Source organism: Prorops nasuta, unplaced genomic scaffold, assembly GCF_024137725.1.
Source record: "Prorops nasuta isolate Cenicafe-Biocafe unplaced genomic scaffold, Cenicafe_Pnas_1.2 PNAS00059, whole genome shotgun sequence".
NCBI lineage: Eukaryota > Metazoa > Arthropoda > Insecta > Hymenoptera > Bethylidae > Prorops > Prorops nasuta.
Genome location: NW_027116856.1, coordinates 130,360 through 153,534, shown reverse-complemented (window position 1 = coordinate 153,534; position 23,175 = coordinate 130,360). Strand labels below are relative to the sequence as shown.

The 23,175-nt window shown below is 35.5% G+C and overlaps 2 protein-coding genes across 9 annotated transcripts; one reads left to right on the top strand and one right to left on the bottom strand.

The window, feature by feature from the left end:
• Positions 1–408: 408 nt before the first annotated feature.
• Zasp66 (PDZ_signaling and DUF4749 domain-containing protein Zasp66) lies at positions 409–11,137 on the top strand. Of its 4 annotated transcripts, none has more exons than XM_066745218.1 (10): positions 409–560; positions 636–877; positions 1,469–1,695; positions 2,067–2,232; positions 7,244–7,399; positions 7,516–7,566; positions 7,922–8,010; positions 9,605–9,749; positions 9,833–9,871; positions 10,479–11,137. In XM_066745218.1, exons 2-10 carry the CDS (start codon positions 767–769, stop codon positions 10,569–10,571), a joined length of 1,077 nt encoding a protein of 358 aa, XP_066601315.1. In that variant the 5' UTR covers positions 409–560; positions 636–766; the 3' UTR covers positions 10,572–11,137. The 4 variants fall into 4 exon arrangements, 3 of the variants coding, with proteins under 3 accessions (XP_066601315.1, XP_066601316.1, XP_066601317.1); XM_066745219.1 differs by adding an exon at positions 10,103–10,180 and having other exon boundaries at positions 431–877; XR_010824421.1 differs by adding an exon at positions 10,103–10,234 and having other exon boundaries at positions 433–877.
• Positions 10,860–23,112, bottom strand: Nc73EF (oxoglutarate dehydrogenase Nc73EF). 5 transcript variants are annotated; one of them, XM_066745206.1, is made up of 16 exons: positions 22,975–23,112; positions 21,267–21,521; positions 20,979–21,188; positions 18,285–18,387; positions 17,736–17,798; positions 16,403–16,658; positions 16,099–16,333; positions 15,851–16,030; positions 15,593–15,773; positions 15,010–15,519; positions 14,653–14,931; positions 14,392–14,570; positions 13,869–14,303; positions 13,636–13,790; positions 12,875–13,027; positions 10,860–12,682 (listed from the first exon to the last, which is right to left on the bottom strand). In XM_066745206.1, the coding sequence occupies exons 2-16, from the start codon at positions 21,513–21,515 to the stop codon at positions 12,583–12,585; spliced, it is 3,288 nt and encodes a 1,095-aa protein (XP_066601303.1). In that variant the 5' UTR covers positions 21,516–21,521; positions 22,975–23,112; the 3' UTR covers positions 10,860–12,582. The 5 variants fall into 5 exon arrangements, with proteins under 5 accessions (XP_066601303.1, XP_066601305.1, XP_066601304.1 ...); XM_066745208.1 differs by lacking the exon at positions 17,736–17,798; XM_066745207.1 differs by lacking the exons at positions 17,736–17,798; positions 18,285–18,387 and adding an exon at positions 19,518–19,638 and having other exon boundaries at positions 22,975–23,111.
• Positions 23,113–23,175: the final 63 nt, after the last annotated feature.

The following is a 23,175-nucleotide window of genomic DNA, read 5'->3' as shown; positions in this document are numbered from 1 at the left end:
GGTCATCAATAACAACATAAATTCTGATTCTGACTCGAGTCAATCGAGTTGAAGAGAATTATTTCCAAAGAAGAATAAAATAAGGGGATGAAGTACGCTTTTGTTTAATAACAGTGTTGGTAGTAGATTCTTGGAATTTGGTGTTGATTTATGAGTTCGTATACCGCAAAGCGATGGAACAGGGTCTCTTTTCCGGAAGACGTTGTCCTGCACGGAGGTTGAGGAACGGTGCGCAGCGGCTCCGCACGAGATAAGAAAACGAAGCCGCGAGGAAGAAATGCCAGGGGAACGAGTTCAGCTGTTCGGGTCGAGCCAGAACAATACAAGCGGTATGCCAATTGGAAATGAGGCCAGAGCAACGGAGACGGCCGCTTAGTTGGGCAACGAGGGAGCCCGCGGGCTTTAAGCCTGTCAAAGTCAAAGCGGCGCCGAAGCTTCCAAAGTCGTCAGAGCCACAGAAGCCTACGGTTGCGAACGCGCGTTTCTCAGTAGTAGGAAGCGTAGTGAGAAGAAGCGTGCAACGTGTAACTAACGCGATATCGGCTGGATCAGAAATTCGCGTACGCTTTATCCATATATATATATATATATATATATAACCACCACCCATTAATCGGAATAAATTTGCACGAAAGGAAGCAAGTTTAGGTTTTCCTGGTTTCTGCTCGGATCTTCGAAGAAAGTGTTATATATAAACACTCCCATAGTTCCCAACTCGTAGAGGCATAGAGTCCTTCGAGCAACGCAAGAGAGGGACGCGCGTAGCATGACGAGAAGACACACCCTGATCCTGAAGCTGAAGAGGCCCAGCGGACAACCTTGGGGCATTCGCATAGCCGGGGGTGCCGATTTGGGCACACCGATCGTCGTCACTCGCGTGAGTGAGACATTTCCCAACCTTTCTCCATCACTCACGATCATCCAGAACCATGTAACTTTATAAATGCACTTTTGGTACCATCTGCACGGTGCAAAGTGATACAAGCGTTATATATACGATAACTATATTATTTCTTTATCGACACACAGCTTATTAATTTTGTTTCATTTCATGTTCAATTATATCGTTCGTCGCATTGCGAATCGCTTTCTCAACCAATTCTCTTGCAAAATATCTTTTAGGATTTTCCATCTCTCGTCCCGTCTCAATCATTCATTATTTTTCCTGGCACCGTTATCAGTCTCCCGACCAATGGCAATAAACATTACTGATCCCGTGCCAAATACTTTTATCTTCTCGTAAAATCGGTACACGTTGTTTCATAAGGAGAATGGCATATTGCATCAATTCTGAAAGCAACAAGTGGATATAATTCGGTCGATTTAGTCGAATCGTTATTTGCTCTGGCATAATTCGTCAAATTTAAACCGTTTGCTCGTATACGCAAAAAGTGACATTTTTTTTTACAAAAGTGTATCGCAATGTTAAATATCAAAGCTTATCGATGGATCCTTCGGTGTGTTTCAGTCGGAAAACGAGCAACTGCAGAAGGGTGACGTGATCAAGAAGATCGACGACTACGATGCGCGAGATTTGAGACACATAGACGCTCAGAATCTGCTGCAAACTTCAGAGACGATCAAACTGGTGGTGGAAAGGTCTGCGACGTCAGGAGCATTGTCCCCACACGTCGACATTACGTCATCTCCGATTTTCCACCCGTTCCTTGGTCTCAGGGCTGCGACCACTAGTCTGTCAGGAAGCAAAATATACCTCATATTTTCTCTAATCTCTCTATATAAATAACAATCTCAAATCTGCAAGAATTCAAGCTTCTCCGAGCAGCACTGCGGCCACGGCAAACAACAAATCAATCAACTTTCACCTTTCATAATAATTCCAACCCTCTAACGCACGATTCGCAAATAATGCTATTCGCCTATTAAAAAGCGACTCCTTTAGGCATTTACAGCGATATTTCGCATTAATAATTTACTGGTTACAAGCTATAATAACTATATATATATATATATATATATATATATATATAGGACTCGCTGCATTAAGAGCTATTCATAAAATGAATCTTATAACTGTTTACTACAAAACAATTCTTTCTGCACAGACCAAAGCAGCCAAAAGCTCCTCAACAATTGCCAAAGAGTCCAATACCACCTTCACCATCGGTTACTCCATCCCTGGACGATTACAGATCGGACTCTTCGCCAAGCTTGTACGTGCCGCACGAACACCGAGATGAAGTTCGCGAGGAGAAAATTTATTTATCGCAGGTACCTCGAATAGAATCGCTAATAAGATCCATGATAAACGCGACGCTTCGAAGCAAATACGACTCTCGGTTTGCCACACTTTCCTACTAACCACTCAACGGTCATTTGTCCACGCTCGCTGTCCGTTTAATTCGTTGCACGAATCCTCCACACTCCTGCGCGATTTATCATCGGACTACTTCCGGATATCCTCCTTCCTCTCTCTTTTGCAACCAAACGAATAAAATTCGACTATTATCATTTTCGAGGAATATATACAATTCGAAACATAACGATGCGACAAAGTTGCATGGGCGAGTGAACGAGTTTAGAGCGAAATAAAACTAAATATTGTTATTGTTAAGTTTATTTAAAAAAAAAGTTAATCAGAAAGCTAGTATAAAAAATACTGTATTATTAATAGTAAAAATAATTATAACTACAAAGCCAAGTGCACTGGCGCGTATTGCGATCGGGCATGATCGAGAAAGCTGATTTTTGAGTCATAATTTGCGCCGTCAGGTTGCATCTGGTCGGTTGGCGCGATACGGATTGATTCGTTCGCGTGGAATATCTCGTAAAACGGATAGGTAGAAGCGAAACGTTCTTTTCTCCCGGTAAAACCCTATTTTTGGATCTTTTACGAGAAAACAATCTATAAAAAAAAGCGATTTCAAGAAACACACGTTTGAGAGGTGTCTTCATTATCAAGGAGAGAAATATTCATGAATCAGAAGAGTTTGACTTTATTTTTTTTACTCGTGCAGCGTTTGTAGCTGGATCGAAATATCGTGTTTTCGTTGAAAATAAAAAAGTGGAGTCGTTGTTCTCATTAGGTGGGGGGGGGGGGGGAGTAGCAGCGGGTAGGAAATTTTGTTTACGATAATAATCGAGCAGATTATTTTTTTAGCGCACATATGCGCTTCAGGGGTGAAGGGTGAATATCGGAAAGCACAACGTACGGAGGTGTAATCGATAAATCGCGAGAGATCTAGGGAGGACCACCCACGGTGCGGAAACGACAATGCGTCTGCTGCTGGCTTCGCGAAAAGTATGAAAAGTGCTATACGTTTATTCGCGGGACGTTCCAAGTGTGAATATATATTTTTGTTGGCCCGCCACGATGCCGGAAAGTTCGCCTACAGGCAGTTGCCATGCTATAAATATCACTTTTGCATCGAAACCACCGCTCCGATCCAATACCACTCAACGCCATTTTCATCTCGCTGGAATCATGACTCTTCAACAACTTTCGTTTCACAATATTGCTAAATATAAATCCTTCCAATGACTCTATCATATTTTGCGAGAGCAGAATCGCTTAATCGATCCACTCTGTTTTTTTTGCACTGGAAACAATGTATATATATTAATCTTATATAGAAGATACGTTCCAGCAAGAAATGGAGAATCCACACGTACATGCCTCATCCATTGCAACATCCCGTACCACTAACGCACCGTCGAAGAAGCAATAATATCCAAGGAGACTTTACAGCCTCTCATAACCCAAAAACAAATTAAAAAATCCCTTGCAAATGGCTGCACTGGGGTCATTGAACTTTTACCCCCCACCCTCCTCTTCGGTAAACCATGTACACAACCGAACAGTGATCACTGATACCGGAAGAGTGTGGTAGGTACCGATAGAAATAGCATTGGAAACGTTGTATTGGCACAATTTGCCAAACGATTCAACGCCCAACCCTATTAACCCTGTTAACTTACCCGAGCCGAAGGATGAGGAGAAAATGGAAGAAGAGAGCGATATATCATTGAGATACGAACACGCGTTCGCCAAGCGGAAATAGATTGAAATTTGGAGTGCAGTGGTGAATCGCGTGGGTCGTACGAAAATGATGAAAATGACATTGCGACGATGAGTCGGGGGGATGATTATACTGTGGGAAAGAAGGCATATGCGCGCGTGTGTGTGTGTGTGTGTGTGTGACTGTGCGAGAGAGAGAGAGAGAGAGAGAAAGAGAATCGGGTAGTTGGAGAGGAGAGAGGAAAAACGAGCGAGTGGCGTGTTAGAAAACGGCAGAGTTTGAGAGTTTAGTGCCGCCCGCGCATCACAAGTCGCAACACAGCGCGTTAGCGAATATTCCGAGTGGAGACTGAGGCACACACGGTATAGGAGAAAAGGCCACTTTCGCTTCGTTCTTTGGCCTAGCATAACGCCAGAGCCAAACCATTTCATTGGAGAATCTCGAAGACGCGATAAAAAGAGTTGTGAGAAATGCCGGCCTACACCTACCGCTACACCATCGAGAGACAGCCGAAAGAGGAAGAGGCTGCCGCCTACTGGGTACGAATCCAAATTTTCATACTACTGTCTTATCTCTGCGAAGATAACGAATTTCACTGTTTTGACGGCTGGCGGATTGCACGCTGTCACTGTAAAGTGCCGTGTTCGCGGTTTATCGGACCCACCTTGACACTTGACGTACCTTCGCTGTATATGTATAATTAATCCTCAAAGTACTCACACCTCTGGCATCAATTAAAATCACTCTGTTATATTTATCAGCGTCAAGATTTTTAAATTAATAAATTATTAGGATAAAATTGATTTGCGTAATACTCGCTGTAAGGGGAGACAGGGGCGAAAGGACAATCCGTCTTAATCAGAATAGAATGCTTCTTGGCGATATGACAAAATTTTGCGGGAAAAAAAGAGAAGTGGCGTAGAGCTGAAATAAAACGGAGATATATCGATCGAGGCTTTATTCTTAAACGCAAAAATTCGAGAAATCGCGTGGTAATGTCTTTTATCACTCGTCCGGTTCCCCGAATGAGTTTCGCGAGTCGAAGATTTTCATATATTTATCCAGCGAGCAACCTTGACACCTTAATCGAAATTAGGAGCGAGTGTGGAGTTGGGAGAGGTTTGCTCGATCGTGCGAGAAGAAAACACGAGGATTAATGATGGAAGCTAATAGAGACGAGGATCGAGGGGCGTTTGAACCGGGGATGAAAAGAAAAGTTGTCAGAACGCGTTGTAATAAAACATGTACGAGTCTTTACCCTAGCGTTCATTGGTAAGTTATTCTATTTTCGTGAACGGGATCTGGGTTACTCAAACACGCAAGGGACACGACACACACACATACACCCTCGTCGCTCCAAACGTATTTCGACAGAGGCCGATCGTTTGGTCAGCTATAAAAAAATATTTCTGTCAACCAAACGCAATTTCTTCCAGGGGAAAATTCCGTTTTAATCAGCCGTTGATATATAGGGTGATCCTCGCGTATCGAATTTCCCAATTCATTTTACTTCGGGTGGTCATTATATTTTTCTCGGTACGCGTTCGCACAGGGAGCACCACCATTCAACAATATTATTCCAATAATTATCGCGCGCGTACCAGCGCATTGGTCTCGAATTTTCACGATGACTTTAGTGGCCAGCAATAAACAATCTCGGAGAACAGGTGCTACGATGTTTCTGAATTTAGTTTGCCGATGTTTCGTAATATCTGCTAAACGTCAGCGTCATTTCTTATAATTGTCGTTTGGTAAATACGGAGAACAATCGCGGGGGAGGTTATTTTCGAAACGGAGAATATTTGATTTTTTTTTTCTAGTCGATTGAATGAAATCGGTACTTGAAATTGAATGCGTATGGGAGAGGCACCGAATGGGCTGATTTCGAGACGTTCGAGGAGACGAGGTATTAATAAAAATTTGAATGACGTCTTAAATGTTTGGTTTTGCGAGTGCCGTGACCTTGCTCGCGTGCACCAGACGTTCCCGCTCCATTAGAAGCTGTATACACCTTTTTTCTTTTCCTTTGAACCGAAGAGGAGCGAGGGAAGAGCGTAAGAAAAAGAAAAAAGAATTGGAAACTTAACATTTGTCCGAAGATAGCAAAGTTAACGCGACAAGGTACGCGTTATTTTTGCCAGCTGGGACCTTCGTCTATTTCGGGATTGTCGCCTATATACGCACCCTGCAACGTAATGTTCCTGACCCATTTATAATGAAATTCTCATAATCGAAATTTCCCCAGCAGCGTGAAATCACCAGCGTGCGTCGTGCGGAATGACATAATGTTATGAAATGTGATCCGTTTGCACATGCAGCTGCGTGACATTGAAATTCACCCCGCGGATTCTGACGCTTTCGCGTCTAGCGGAATTTATATTTCAAACATTTTGGCAGCTTTCGACTTTCTTACAACACTTACCTGTAATAGGTAAATAAACAAGGAATTTTCCACCAATTCCTTCTCGACCTTAAAACCTAAAATTATTAGCCATTTCCCCAAAGGCTTATTTCGCAGCTAAATATTATTTTCTCCAACGAGCTAAAATATTCCTTTTCGTTGGCTCGAGTGACACAGCTGATTGGAGCAGGTCTAATAATTTTCGTGCGTAGAAACAAAGTACGACTGACACAACGAAATGGCTTTGCCAAGCCCTCTCTTTGTAATACAGGAGATACACTTGTATTTTGTTCGAATTATGTGGCGTACAACACGATTTTCTCATTGTAAAACAGTGACGCCAGCCAAATATTCTAAATTGCGCGTTATGGTAAACAAGACCCACGCAGAGTTTCTTGATACTTCCGGTTGGCCGAACGATGCCAAAAATATCGAATGCGGGTAATTATTGAATGGTCGATCCAGAAAAATGTCACACTGTCCGACCATATAAGTTTATTATAAATAATTAGTTCACGATGCTGCTATAGTTTATTTGGAAAAAAGTCAAACAGCTTTCACGATTGGTTATCCGCGAATATTGAATTTCACCACTGCAGTTATATGCTTGTTACCGATTTATTTTAGAAGCTATAGCCTGTAGGTGATCCTGGCTCTTCAAAATTAATTAGCGGCCTTAATTAGCGAACACTTCTATATTAAAGCTTATATTAAAGCACACTTAATAATAATTGACATATTTTTGGCAAATAGGCAACTGCTATTCGGCTATTTACGTTTAGTCAATTAAGCTCCTTCGAGGAGCAAAATAGATGGTAAGAAAATAGATAATATTATTAACGTAGGAAATAATTTTCTCCAGCCATACCGAACGACTCCTCTGGTCTTGCCTGGTGCCAAGGTCAAGAAGGATGCGCCCCTTGGAGAGTGTTATCTGCGTCACCATCCCAATCCGATGATAAGGGCTGCTCCCCACCACTATGATCCGATTCATCCCGAAGTTGCAATGAAACAAAAGGTACGTTTTCGACAGGTTCAGTCCCAAATGAACAAACGTTAAATTATCAGCTGAAATTCCTTTGATATTCTTATGAAAACTTATCTGATCGATCGTTTCATTGAAAACCCGAACAGGTGGCGGAAACTGTAGTTCAACGTGTTTTAGGACCTAATGAAATTCCGAAGGTTTGATGCGTTCAATGTTTCAGCTTATACGCTTTAAGAATAGCTATGCCATTGCAGCCAATTATATTAATGAGTTTTCTTTTTCATCCCAGTGTTCGTAACTCACTCACCAATTATTTACAGAATGAACAGAGTTTGAAGCTGATATTTAGCAACGTACCAACTTTACACCTGCTTATAAGGAACGAACTTGACACGTTCTCAATTGTTCACTATTTTAAACATTCGTCCTTTATTTAGTTTAAAGGATACTATAATTAATTTGTTTTTCTTAATTAAGAAGAGTGGGTCTGACCTATAACATTATTTCATTGCATCGGAAGAAATGTGATGTTACGAAAATGAATTTTGACAGGTTGTTCACAAGCAGTTCAATTCTCCGATCGGTCTCTACTCTGAACAGAATATCGCCGATACCATCAAATGTCAAGCATCAGCTGTACCGTAAGCAATTAAGACATTTAAATTAATTAATTTGGAGAATAACTTATAAAAGTAGCCCTTAACCACTCTCATAGTTGATATGCATTGAAGCTTGCTTTGGCTCTGGTCACGTTACTTGATGTAGCTTAATTAATAACATACGTAGACTTAATACAGTAGTAATAATTTAATTTGCTCTGAACGTGCTATCATCAGAAAGATACCACAAAATTTCTTCGATCGAATCAGACCAAAATACTTTTGTTGATTTGACGAAAATCATTTTAAAAAACTCAGTTTCTATCGCTATTTCAATGAAAATCTGTCTTTTTAAAAGTTACGAGCAAGAAATTGTCATATTGCTTTAATGAGTCAGGTAGATTTCAGAATAGAAAGAACATATTCGCTTCTATCGCTTTGATACAATTAAACAACCGAATTCTTATCAATCTTTAGAGATCATGATTGGACGACAGGACATATTACCGGGGAATTCATGTTTTTTGAAAACTCTTGGCCGGATTTGGGAAAAACGCGGTCATTTCATTTCCTTAATACGGCTTTACGATTTTTTTTGGCGTAATGCATCACTGACATGGAGTTTGTTTATTTTACAGAATTTTCATAGACTTTTCCTTCCTGAAACAGAAACAAGAAATACAGGAGCAAGCAAGAATGTTAAAAGAGCAGGCACAGGCCGCTTCGTCGAAGAACGTGTGGCCACAGTTCAATAAGCCGAATAATTAAGAATTTCTTCATGACGTTCTTCCTTCGCTTACCTCCACTCTTAAAACGTTTGACGAAATTTTACTTCGATTTGTTTGTTATCTTACATTAGAGCCACATTAGTAGACAATAATCCATGTAATACGTACAAAACTTTTAGGAATCACGTTCTTCGGAGAACCTCCCTAGGGGGAAAATTATAAAAAAAAAAAAGAAAACTCTAAAAACAATGGATATAAATCTTGTTAAATAACAATATTGCATGCTATATAGAATAGTCAATAACTATGATGAAAAGAGTAGAGAGACTTACCGCATTACTAACCAGCCACACCGACATTTAGCAATAACATTTGCGTGTATAAGTGCTTGTGTATACCTCGGACATTTGATCATTTTTAATCGCTGTTCGCAATAATTATGCTCGCGTTTCATTTTTTCGGAGACCAGCGCCAAACAATCAATTTAACAAAATAGTCAAACAAATACGAACGTGCAAAGTTCGGTATAAATGAAAAAAAAAAGAAACAGTTTTCTGATCAAATGAGATGAGAAAAAATATAGTAGCTTGCATTACAGGCTACAGGTTTTTACGGCGTTTACCGAAAAAAAGAAATGTAGCATAATGATGAAGAGTATTAAGCTGTGCATAGATATAGATGGAGTAGAGATAGACGCGCTACCACTCTTTTTGATCGAGCTTGAGCGCTGGTAGTTTGCACGTGCGATTAACAATATTAGATAACAAAAGAAGGCACGGAAAATCGCTCTTGAACAATGAATGGCTCTCTCGGCAATGTAACAAAGGGCTGCTGCTAACCGATCCGAAAGCAACGAAGCAAGGATAATTTAAGAGTCCGTCTCTGCACATGCGAAATTCCACGTGCAGCTTGAGGAAGCCAGTGAAGTACGACCCGAGCAAAAGCGAGGCTTACAAGGCCCTCCAAGAAGAGGCAATGGGTGATTATGTTCAGGAGGTCAGTCAGCCAGTCCGTACCGGTGTCTTCTCCCCACATAAAGTCAATCAGAACAGGGTGAGTTCACCAATTCCTTATGGTAATCTGATTTTTCTCTAGCGAGTTGTACTTCGATTCAATATACTCCTCGCGTTTTACAGGTAAATCGTCCACGTCCGAAAAGCCCTGCTGTGGCCTACGTAAGTACAGAATTCAGTGTATTTAGTTGATACAGCACTCTCTTTTCTATCCACCCTACGATATAAATATATATATTATATATATGTAATTTTTTGTTGTGTAAAAAGCATGAGATAAAAGTGATACGCTCTGTAAGACATTCTACGATTACATAATTATTTTAGATGGGACGTTAATATCTTTGCACTGTAAGCATGTTAATTTAATGGTTCTTTATCTCTTTCATTAAGGGTGGATATAGACGCCCCTTCCCTCTCCCTTTCGTTAAGGATCACACCAACAACATCTAAAACTTTTTCTGTCAGCTTGTACGTGTTACTTGCATCTCCTAAGCTTTTTTATCTACTTCTTTCTATGTTTTGGTAATATCATTACTTTAATTTCTTCTTGTATAAGTAACAAAAATTATTCTAAAATGTTGAAAACAACCCGTTTCTCTATTTCTGTTTCTGTGAAAATTTACAAAGGACAAAATTAATCTTTTAAATGTTTTTTCCGGAATGCCGAAGCTAAAATTGGTTAAAATGAAATGAATTGTGAAAAGTGATTGCTTATGACTAAATGGTAATGCATCTTTATAAATAAATGTATATATGTAAATTTTAGGTGACCACCTTTGAGGATGACGGAGAAAAAATTCACCAGAGCAATAGTTTTAAGAGAATTATGTACAGCGTGCTAGGCCAAACTGATTACTGAACCTTAATCTGATGTTATAAGCTTTCCTTATTTATCATGTTAAACGAATACGTATATATATTTTATTTATTGTTCCGTAATAAATAAACTTAAAAAAAAACGACTGCCTTGATGGATCACCAAAGATAATAAGATGATTCGCAAGTGAATGCTTGAATGTAGGCATAAAATAATAAAAGATATATAAAATAAAAATTTATAAAACGTGATTCTCTGTGTAATTACAGACTTGTGCTGTTAAGTAGCCTTTAAATAAGATTAATGGGAATTAGTAACAAAATTGCTTCATTAGTAGGCATTCTATATATTTTTTTCTCAAAATAATATATAGTAATCTATTTAGAAACTTGATTATCCTTACTTCTTGATATGTTTGTATTACTTTAAAACTCAACGACTAAATGTAATATTATAAGGAGCGACTAGATTGTCAATTTTCGTCAAATCTACTGAACTTTGAATAAAATTTATGAAGTAATGTAATTTAACTTCATGTAAGTTAATGTTCACATCATAATATCTACTAAATGAATATTTTTCCTAATAAAACTTATATTTCTATGCAAGCGTTTGCCTTTTTATCTCACATGTCGACATACCAAATTAGTGTTAGTGAAGTAACGGTAAGTAAACATAAATAAATAGTTTTACAAGATTTATCATAAACCACGTTGCATTTATATTTTATTCAATATTTTGCAATTTTGAGTAGAGCTGTCTTTATTTACTCTCAAGAAACAGAGGCTGGTTTCTCACAAACAATGTGGTATTCCTTTCCAGAAGGATTATGTTGCATTACTAATACTATTATTCCAAAATATATTACTCGCAGATGTTCATTCAAGTTGGTATAATATTTTTCTGGCAAATAAACCTCGACGGTTGCCATTAAAATTGTAGTTCTTTTAAATAATTCACAGGTTGATGAATATAAATACTATGCCTTTGTAGACTATGCAGTGTCCAACGACAGACCGTTTAAAGTAAATTAAAATTAAAAGTAGTTAATAGATATTATCGTTACTAGTTTATTCTCTACTTGCACCACTTGCTTTTAAGTCATTGTACCGTTTGGAACTTTTCATGGAATAGCACTAATGCTTGAGTTTTCCAACGTTTAAAGTTTACTTGAGTTTCAATTAATATTTGAACAAATTTAAGCGACTTTAATAATATGATTATCAGTAAACGTCACTTCTCTATTGAGCATATCCTATTGCCAATCGTTTAAACCTTTACTTTAGATTTTGTTCATATAATAAATAGTTAAAATGGTTAGTAACTGTTTCCATTGGTATTATCTAAAGTAATACCAAAGGATTTATTTCCCTAATACTATCATGTAGTATCATGAAAAGTTACAATCAGTAATGGTACTACTAGACAAGTTTTAGTACGCTCTGCGTACATTTTGATAAATTAAAAATAATACTTTTTAACCTCGTAGCCTTCAAAAAGTTAGTACATCATATGTTAACAAAATGACACAATAATGTACACACGTGAATTTATTATGCTAACGCAAATTGTATACTTTCGGATAAAATTATTGCAAGGCGCAATGAGATATTCATGTTGAACAGTTTTTGTAATTATTTATAGTTGTCCAAATTCATTAAAAAATACTATCAACTCAACCACTCTCACCGGTTTCAGCACTCAGACGTATATACACTTAGAAAGAAAAATATACAAAATCGCACATACAGGTAATAAAGAAAATAGAAATGCTAAATTTATGAACCACTCACTGCAACACATGATTAAAAGTTAAAGATAAATATTAAAACAAACAAAAGAGTCAAAAATGTTTTCTTGAATATTTATGCTGCATTAAATAGCTTCGTTTGCGTTAGCAAAAAATTCACTTAAATATATAGTTAAATGGCCCAAAAAGCCATTTAACATGCTGTTTTATCTATTTCGACGAAGGTAAAGCAAAATAGAGAAATGTCATATGTAGACAAAATAATAAATAAAATTTAGTTTCTACATGGTACTATAAAGAAAGTTAAAGGCTCAAAGCGTCGTCCAAAAGTTGTTTCAACTCTTTAAGATGCTGCATTTTACTTCCAGTTGCGGGAGATGCTGCAGTAGGTCTTCCAGCGTACCTGTAACACAAATAAATTAATATTATCGCTGCAACACTTAAAGGTCAAAATATATTTAACAGAACGTAAAAATAGTAACGTTAAAACAGTGCATTGAGTAACCATTTCTTTCGTGAAATACGTATAAGAATAACACGTTACATGACTATGATGAATATAGCATAGCTCTATAAAAATACTATCACTGATTACCTCACGGCTCTCTGTTTTACTTTTTGTTCAGTGGCATCTGCTGATTGTGCCTCTGTCTGTGCGACAGTAGGCTTTTCTACTGATTTTGACGAGGAAAACCAACCATTGAACCACCCTCCACTACTTGGTCCGTTATTTGCTGTATCCCCGCTACTGCAACACGGCCCAAATTTTTTACTTCACTCAAAATGAAAAACAAATCAAAAATACTGAACAAAAAGAAAACAAAGGAAAGAAACGAATTTTTACTTTATATTAGTTAATTTAATATTTACTAGCAATATAATTTATAATTAGTGATATTAAATACATCTTTTGCAACTTTATCGTGTAAAGTGAAAAATATGGGCCATGTGAACAAATACGTGTGGCAACAATTCTCTAATTTATTTCTAAGCATATAAGATTAATTGACATCGATTACGTTTCAGATACTAGTGCAATTAAAATATCTTCACAATAACCTATTTCGATAAATGTTTCTGAAGAATAAGGTTAAAAATAAGCAAAATGATAAATTAAAGAAAATTACTTAAAATAAATAAAAAGAAGGATAACAGAACGATTTTTTTTTCAACAAATTATCCAAAAATAAATTAATAGGATATATGTTTTAAAAACCATTCCCTTCCGAACAATAATAGCAAATTTAAGATAAATAATGACGAGAAGGATGACCAATGTCTTATTTCTTCAATGAACGGTCTAGTGAATGATTTTTAAATAGCGGTAAAAATGTATAATATGAAATTAAAACTTACGTAACACCGCGGACGCCGTTCAATGCTGTTTGGAACCTAGGTTGTACATAGGTCCATGCACCTTGATTTTTGTGTTCTTCTTGAGCCCAAATCAATTCCGCATTAGGATATTTAGCAGCTTCCTTCTTTATAAGATCGTATGGGAAAGGTGAAATCTAAAGGAGGCCAAAAATTAGTACAAAAAATATCGTCTTAGAGCCCACGATGTTAAATGATTATGGAAAAACATTTACCTGTTCAACTCTTGCAATGGCAATTTTGTCGTCGGCTTGGCGCTCGCCGCGAGACTTTTTCAAATCGTAGTATACTTTTCCAGAGCAGAAGAGCAGCTTTTTAACGTTGTTAGAATTATCAACTGCTGTTCCTTCCTCGGGAATAACTCTAAGAAATTCTGTATTTTCTGTCATCAAGTCAAAGCTGGATCTTGCCTCTGGATGACGAAGTAAAGATTTTGGAGTCATCAAGATCAATGGTTTTCGGAAAGGCAAAGCAATTTGTCTTCTGAGAATATGGAATATATTAGCGGGTGTACTGCAATTAGCTACAATCCAATTTATGTCGTGCAGCTGTCGCACTGCGAATTCCTCGCTTTCTGGTGGGAAGTAGTCTGGATCATCTGCACACATCTGGAGGAAACGCTCTAAACGGGCACTCGAATGTTCCGGTCCCTGAAGTTATATAAAGAGAATTTATTTAATATAGACGCTGTATTTGACACATTTATCGAAATATTTTAAATGTTATACGAAGACTTACCATTCCTTCAAGACCATGAGGCTGTAACATGACAAGGCCCGATTGGCGTACCCACTTAGCTTGCCCACTGCTGATGAACTGATCTATGATTGGTTGAGCTGTATTGTTAAAGTCCCCAAATTGAGCCTCCCAGCAGACAAGAGCATTCGGATTAGTCATGGAGTATCCCAATTCGAACCCTATCAAAAAGGATCAATACATCAGTAAAAAAGTACTCTGTAGAAATTTCGTTACAAATAAATTAATTTTACGATGGTTTACCAAGTACTCCGAACTCTGATAGGGAGCTGTTACAAACAGTATAAGGTGCCTGATCTGGGTATAAGTAGCATAGCGTTCTATAAGTAGCTTTGTCTACGGTTTGATGGTGTAGTACGTGATGTCTGTGAGAGAAAGTTCCTCTTTCTACATCTTGACCAGATAATCTGACATGAATGCCCTCTTTCAAAAGAGATCCAAAAGCCATTGCTTCTCCAAGAGCCCAGTCAACTGTTCTTGCTTCAATCATTTCCATGCGAGATTTTAAGATACGTTCAATACCTAAATTGTAAAATGTATTAAATGTTCAGTTTTGTAAATTGATCAATTTTAAGCAAACGCGTTAATATTAAATCAGACCTTTGTGAATAACGAATTCAGCTGCGTTGGGTGGTGGCGACGAAAATTTTTTGCCAATGTGGACAAGAGTATCCTCTTTGATACCGGTAGGAGATACTTTTAATGGGTCCTTGCCTTCGAAAAAGCCTGACCATGGAGAATCCAGCCAATCCTTATATTTAATATGAGTTTCTTGTCTAGCATTGGTATATGCCTCTTCGCAAATCTTTTCATATTTGTCTTTGACATCTTTAACTTCCTCCTGGGTTACAACTCCGCTTGATATAAGCGAGTTAGCATAGAGATCAAGGGCAGGTGGAGTATTTTTAATCTTCCGGTACATGAGCGGCTGCGTAAACATTGGCTCGTCAATTTCATTATGTCCATTTCTTCTGTAAGAGACCAAGTCAATAACCACATCCTTGTGGAAAGTGGCTCTCCATTCAGCAGCGACTTTGCATACGTGCATTACAGCTTCAGGATCATCAGAGTTAACGTGGAAGATTGGAGCATTCACGACTCGTGCAACATCTAACACGATGAAAATTTTATTAAGCATAACTTTAAAACATTCAGAACAATAAAAAGTAAAACAATAGCAAACCTGTGCAGTATGGTGAAGAGCGTGAATGTCTTGGATCGGTGGTAAATCCAATTTGGTTATTAACAACAATGTGAACTGTACCATGAGTCGTGTAATCTGGTAAATCTGACAGATGCATTGTTTCAAAAACAATACCCTGTCCACAAAATGCTGCATCACCGTGCAAAAGTATGGACATTACCTACGGTTTATTCAAATTATTTTTTACAAAGGAACGAATTACACGCCAATATTTTCAATTCGAACAATCATTTTTACCTTCTTGCCTTCACCATCACCCCTATAGAATTGCTCAGCACGAGTTTTTCCTTGTACTATTGGATCCACAGCTTCCAAATGGGATGGATTTGCGACTACTGCCAAACGAATATTTTTATTTGTTACTCTGTTCAAACGCTCGATGTAAGTTCCCAAGTGGTATTTCACATCACCAGAGCCCTGTAAAATGATTTTGTCTTTAATCGACGGACCATGATTGCCAGGTTTAATTGATTTAATATATTTACGTCGTCTGCTGCTTCAAGGGCAGCGAATTGGGTAAAGATCTGGCTCAATGGTTTACGACAAACATTAGCAAGTACGTTTAAACGTCCTCGATGTGGCATGCCCATAACGATAGACTCTACGCCCAATTCTGTAGATTTGTCAATAACTTGCTTCATTGCCGGTATCAGAATTTCGCAGCCTTCCAAACCAAACCGTTTCTCCGATGACCATTTACGTGCGAGGAATGCCTCAAATCTAATAACAAAAATAAATTTGCATAAATAACTAAATCAAATTAATAAAAATTAGTGACCAAACACATACCCAGTAGCACGTGTTAATCTGGCTAAAATCAATCGTTTCTCGTCATTGCCCATCTCCATGATACCTGGTGTTTCCATTTTTTGACGAATCCAATTACATTGTTCAAGAGAGTTGATAAACATGAATTCGACTCCAATATGACCGCAGTAAGCTGATTCCAAACGTTTCAGGATTTCGCGAAGAGGCAATGATTTCTCTTTGCCCCCGATAAAGGTGGTTGATGGCAATTTGAAAACGCGATCCATGTCAGACTCCTCTGTATAAACGATTAATAAAATATTTCTTCTAATTTTTCAATTCACGTGAAATAATCATGTCTTAAAAACAATCGTTTATACTATATGCATTGTCAGATTTTAATATTTTTGTTAACTATAATGTAAGAAAATATGAAGTCAGGTAAAAAATTATTCTATTTTTTTTTTTTTTTAGGAATCGATGCAAAACTGTAATTTGTGCCAGGTAAGCCATGTTAACTCATTAAAATTTGACAAAGTATTTATTAGCTTTCTCGCTGAATACTGATACTGAAAATGTAGGCAAATGAATAAATTGACTGTCATCAAGAAATCGTAGTTTTGATTAAATTATCACGTTGCTGCTATCAAATTCATTAATATTCTTTTTCTTACTAAGTAATAATGTTATATAATAATCTTATGCAAATACGCAAAATGATAAAACTTGCATTCATGCAACTAAACCTTTACAAAACTTCTATGGAAAGATATGAAAATTTAATAAACAATAATAAAACACAAAAACAACTAAAAAATAATAAATTATGCTGGACAAGGAAACGATAGAAACCGCAAAACGATTATCTAACAAAAGATAAATTATATAAGCACAACATAAAAGAAGAATAATGTAACGAAAAAGCATAAAACAAAGATAAAACAAACGAAACGGTTAAAAGAGAGTATTACTCGTGTTAAAAAATTAATTGTGGGCATTATTCAAATAGAGAAAAAGAGAGACATAGTTTATACGATCTGTAATAGACAAAAATAATAATGTTAACTTAATATATAAGATATTTTTCAGACCACTATACCTGAAAACTATTATAATGCCATGCAGATACATTTTCTGATTCTCAAAACATTTATAAGCGTATTTTTCTACCGATTGCCTTCAGAAGATGTATAGATCAGTAACAAGAGATGGAAATGTACAAAACACCCAAGCACCAGATTTATATAATATATATTATGTTTAAACTGTTTTATACCTATGTAGCCCCAAATCTGAACCAGTAGCCACCAATAAACTATAGTGCAAGTTTACCGTATTCCAAAAAAGAATCCCTTTGAATTATATTATTACATACGTTTCATTAAAGCAGCTACTCGATATTGTAGATCCTGAGAGTAAGTAGTGCGAGGTCTCTTTCCTGTGGACATTAGACTCGAAATGAATAATTAAACTGTAAATAGAGATTTGTTTTAATCGTCCTTTTCACCAGCAAAACCTTTTTCCATTTTAAGTCCTATATTTAAACGGTTCCTCGACAAGAAAACATTTAGTACTGATCCACAATAAGAAATGCAATATGTAGATAATGTTCGAAATGATTCAACAGTCAAATTACATTTGCTAGAAACTAGCAAGGGGCTACATACTAGCTATAATATTATATATATTTTTTTTAATATTAAAAACTAATAACGAATGAAGTATGCAGTAAGATACTTGATAAGCTAATCAGTAAACTCTTACAGAAGTTTGAGGCCACAGATACTCTCAAACACATAATAATTTTACTGATTAGCAAAAACTTAATCACTTAAATAATACTATTATCTAAAAGTATATTATTAATCAAAAATATAAAAATATCTCTTGCAATTTATTCAGAAACATATTCATTTGGGCTTACCGAATGAATAATGACTATAGAGCAACTCTTGAGGATGCCTATCATCAAGATCTGCGCTGTTGATGCCAAGCGGATCCAATTTAGCGATATGATGGCCACGAATCTGTCAATTTAATGGTATATACATACCAAAAATAAATAAACTAGCTGCGTAACATTTTAGTAGCATTTACAAAATTAATATTATCATCGAATGTATAAAAAGATATATATTCACTTTACCAGGAATCTATAAAAAATAATTTATGGATGTTCAACAATTGCTTAGATCAAAACTCTACAGCTTTATGACAAACATGAACATTCACTAATGTGACATTTTCACTGTAATTAACCAATTTGTAACAAGAAAATTATACCCCTTTATAACAATAGAGTAAGTAAAAAGCATAGATTATAAATGTTATTTATTTAATTAATGCTAATAAGATGCAAAGCTAAGCAAATTGGTACAATATAAAAGCAGCAAGAATAGTGTATGAATTAATAATGCATGTTTTTGTAAGCAGCATGCAAAGCATGAGATATAAACAGCATAATTTCTTACCTGAGCATTCCTTCTTTGAAATATAATAATGTATCTAAATGTATCATACAAAGTTTATAACGCATGAAACTTTAACAGAAGCATATAAAACAGAAATGTATCAATAGTCGTCTTTTTCGAAGTTTATCTTATATTATTCATTCGTTATGATGAAAGTTTCTATTGTTATTCTCTGTATATTATTTATATACAAGTATCTTAATAAAAAAACTTCGTCGGCTAGAACTACATTCTGTTAGATAAAACTTATCACAAGGAAAAATGAAAGCTTAAAACAAAGGATGGAAATATAAATGCAACTTCCAAATGTAATTCTCTTAGCTGATATCCCTCACAGCCACATTTTCAGTATCAGTTCGTACTCTACCATAGCTTGTAAAATACATTAAACTTTTGATCGAATGGATTAAATCATTTGAATTAGAGGAATTAGAAATTATAAAAATATACAGCATGAAAACAAAATTTAATGAATTCAAAAGCCATGATATGTATGTATATGAATCAAAGTATACCATGTGCAAACAGGTGAAGGTGTGAATAAATGAGAGCTTAATCATGAGTAACAGAAAGCCAATTCTTGTAACTATGATCCTAAGATTTTGGAAATATCTTTTTCATCACGCGAACCTTTACCTTTGGCACAAGATAATAATATTTTGAAACGGTAGGGAGCAAAGCCTTACCAAGCATATATTGACGAAGAACTTGCTCTGGAGACCCCTTGCGGGCTGCATAATGAGTGTGTATCAGGTCTGTTTGCATGATACCCAATGGGTCCAAATCAGCGACTAAGTGACCTCGTGCCTATTTTAATGAATAATATCGACACAACTCCAAATTTATTATTTTCATTATTATTTTCTATACTTTAAAATAATTGTAATAAAGATATTCTCGCAAAACTCAATACTATTTACTCTCTTTTCTTGATAACTTCAAATAGTTCATTCTTTGTAAAAACTTTACCGTTCTTTATTTTTGATTGCAAAATTAATTTTTTGGCACTTTAACGTCTCGCTTGATCATACTGAATTAAATGTAAAAATAATTATTTGCTTGGTAGTAAATATAATTATAATAATGTATTAGAATGAAAAATAGCACCACATGCTTTAGGAAGAGAGTATAAGAAGGTAATGATATTTAATAATACTAAACTTATGTTACTGTTAATATAAACTAACTTAGGTCAATAATCATTATTATATTTAATCATCCTGACCTTTTATATTCATATTTTCCAAATTAAAAATTTTACTGTCAAAGATTGATATTAATTTTAATATTCAATCCCCACAATTTTTTTTGCAATATAGAAAAAAAAAACATAAAATAAAATGAATTGACTTAAAGTTCAATATAATAATAAAAAATTGTAGCCCAAGCAATTTCAACCACAGTCATTCCTGTCAATATCCTTCCAACCATAGCATATATACCACCTTAAAAGCAGTAATTTGTATCATGTATATAGACCAAATATGCTGAGAATATTTATCCCATATATAATAAAAATATACCCTTTGTAATAATAAATATATCCCATATTCTTTTGATGGAGAAATTTACACGAAAGCCCCTACTGAGTAAAATGAACTATAATGTTAAAAAATATCTTACATTACCATGCATGAGTGTTTTTTCCCCTAAACATGTAACACAATACATTATGCATGTTACAATTACATGCATTCGCAAATCAGCCGCTATTTTTAAATAAAATATTAGGGTATAAAACTTCCTCATATTTTCAGAAAAATATTTCTGCATAACTTAAAACTTTTATATTATAAAATTACATTTTTAATACTTAGAACGAATATTTTACTGTAAGTTAATACTAAAACTACCAATCAGTGGTCAAATAATAATTTTACATTTAAGCACACGTGTATAAAATATTTATTGGTAGTTTTAGTTTTTAATAAAGAAAAGCACATAAAAAGATATTACTATTGACATACTTCTATCAATATCATAAAGTGCATGTACACATTGATATTTTAAACAATAAAAAAATTTTTAAAGTTTGCAAAAAAATAATAAATTACTCATCTTTAATAGCAATTTAACCATAAAATGGTAAACATTTAAATTTCAAAGATACCTTAAATTAAGGTACAAATTATGAAAGATTAATGTACCTGGTAAGATCGAATAATAGCTTGTACAGCAAGGTGGTCATCAATTATTTTCTCATTAATAGGCATTTGACCAATTTGAGATCCACCAGCAAGTGGTAACAAAGCGCCAAGTGGTATTTGATTGTGACTTGTAGCAAGTGATGGAGGTGCTTGATACGCAAGACCAGGTCCTGCTCCAGCTGTACTACTGCGGAAGAATGAGTCCCAGGACTACCAAACAATAATAATTGTTAAAAGTTATAACAAGGCACAAAAGACACAAAGATATAAAAATACAATAAAACTAACCACATGGACACTATGAGGATCTTGTAACCAAGCATTGTACATTTCTTCAACATAGGAGCTGGAGCTGCCATTTAAAAATGGCTCTGTAGCTGCACGGCTATTGTAATTTCTTACACATTCCACTAAAACCAATTTATTACTCCTGTCCAAAGGATGACTTCTCACCAGCCATGATGCAAACCGTTCAGCCCCGCACATACGTGGTGCCAGCGGGGCTAACGTGCTAAACAGAGTCCTTGCCTTATACATTTTTACCTAAAATAGAATGAAATTAATAAATTTATATATGAAATAATGAGAAAAATTATAATTCATTAAACTATGTTATAAAAGAAAAAATATGCTTTTCATAATAAACCCTTTTAAGTTATATTTTATTCATTCTCAAATGTCTAGCAGTAATGACAGAATAGACATATAGCTACAAAGGATGAAGCATTCAATAAATTTCTACTTGACATAATCAATGTTATATTTTCTTATCAGTAAGAGACAGAAATGTTATCAGATTGTACTCAATGTGTTGTTGAAATAAGCAGACATCTTAAAAAGTAAATAATTCAAATCATCATCTGGTAATTTATTTAAATTTCTGTAAATGCCGTTTTCTCAAAATAAAATTAAGTTTTTAAATAATACAAATGTTTTTCATACTATAATGTTGCAAGGATATAAAAATAAGAGATCATATAATCAGTATTTAGTCTAGAGATAAATGTGTCGCAGTAATCCTCAAATTAAAAATATCAATATCGCAAGAGAGCTCTGTAGACATGACTAATTGCATTTACTAACAGTATGATAAAAGTGTGAAGGCAAAGTTTTGTTATTAAAATTATGTAGCACATGTAACTGAAGCACTAGAAATTAAATAATAGTTTAGGAATATTTGAAATGAATAAAATCCAGATATATCGAGTTATTAATTAGAATTGCCATGCAAGAATAAATTGTCCCTGACATAAATAAAACTGCACAATACTATTACTGAGAAGAAGTAAAAGAAATTGTGATCTTGCATTATCTTATATGGTATAAAAGAAAGAAAAGTATAAGCAACACAGTGTATGTGTGGATATTATCAATTGGCATAAAGAAATAAAAATGTTAATGAGACTTAGCTACTGTTGAATCACATGTCTGATAGTTGCAAAGGTGTCATATATATGCAGTATTTTTATTAGGAGCATGATTACAATGTAGTCTGATACAAACATATATGGGTGCATTTTCTGCATATTAATCTTATATGTATGTACAATATTGTTTACAGTCAACTTGTAGAAAAAGTTGCCGAAATGTAATACATGTATGTAGAAAGATTACACAACTACACGTAATATAGATATATGTCTAGTCAGAAATATTTCGTGTTATAACCCCCTTCGTAATGTAGATATAAGTAAATTGAAACATATTACAAATAAAAAATTGGTACGTGCATGAAGAAGTGTACATTGATCATTTAAATGCGAATAAAAGAATCCAGTAAAGCAGACAATCTCTTTGAATAGAAATAAAGTAGACACTTCATTCAGTCAGGTGACTATTTTCGTCTGGTGCAATATTTTTACGTAACCGACTAACCGCTAGAAATAGAACGGAAGGGAAATAATTTTTGTGAAAAGGAAAAGGGAGCAATTTAGGTGTCGAGGGATGGGGTATTTATGATCTCTTTAATACTGCAAATTTGTGGAATTTGACATACCTGATGTTAACGAAACACGATGACAGCCAATCCAGTCCACCATTTGCTACTCACACTTCACGGTGCTCAGAGTTCAGACAAATCAGTCAGGTAGGCCGACCCGCGCACCGAATAAGAGAACCCCCTTCCAATATATTCAGGGCAATTCGACATTGGCGCCCCTATCGGTGACAGCACAAAGCATTCGTAAAACCCGCTCAA

Excerpts from the sequence above, each read along its gene's own strand:
- Nc73EF (XM_066745206.1), bottom strand. The coding sequence starts at position 21,515 with ATGTATAAGGCAAGGACTCTGTTTAGCACGTTAGCCCCGCTGGCACCA. Across the intron at positions 14,932-15,009 it reads TGAATTCGTTATTCACAAAG|GTATTGAACGTATCTTAAAA; the intron begins GTCTGATTTAAT and ends TTTACAATTTAG. Across the intron at positions 13,028-13,635 it reads AACGGCGTCCGCGGTGTTAC|TAGCGGGGATACAGCAAATA; the intron begins GTAAGTTTTAAT and ends GCCGTGTTGCAG.
- Zasp66 (XM_066745218.1), top strand. The coding sequence starts at position 767 with ATGACGAGAAGACACACCCTGATCCTGAAGCTGAAGAGGCCCAGCGGA. Across the intron at positions 878-1,468 it reads CACCGATCGTCGTCACTCGC|TCGGAAAACGAGCAACTGCA; the intron begins GTGAGTGAGACA and ends GGTGTGTTTCAG. Across the intron at positions 9,872-10,478 it reads AAAGCCCTGCTGTGGCCTAC|GTGACCACCTTTGAGGATGA; the intron begins GTAAGTACAGAA and ends TGTAAATTTTAG.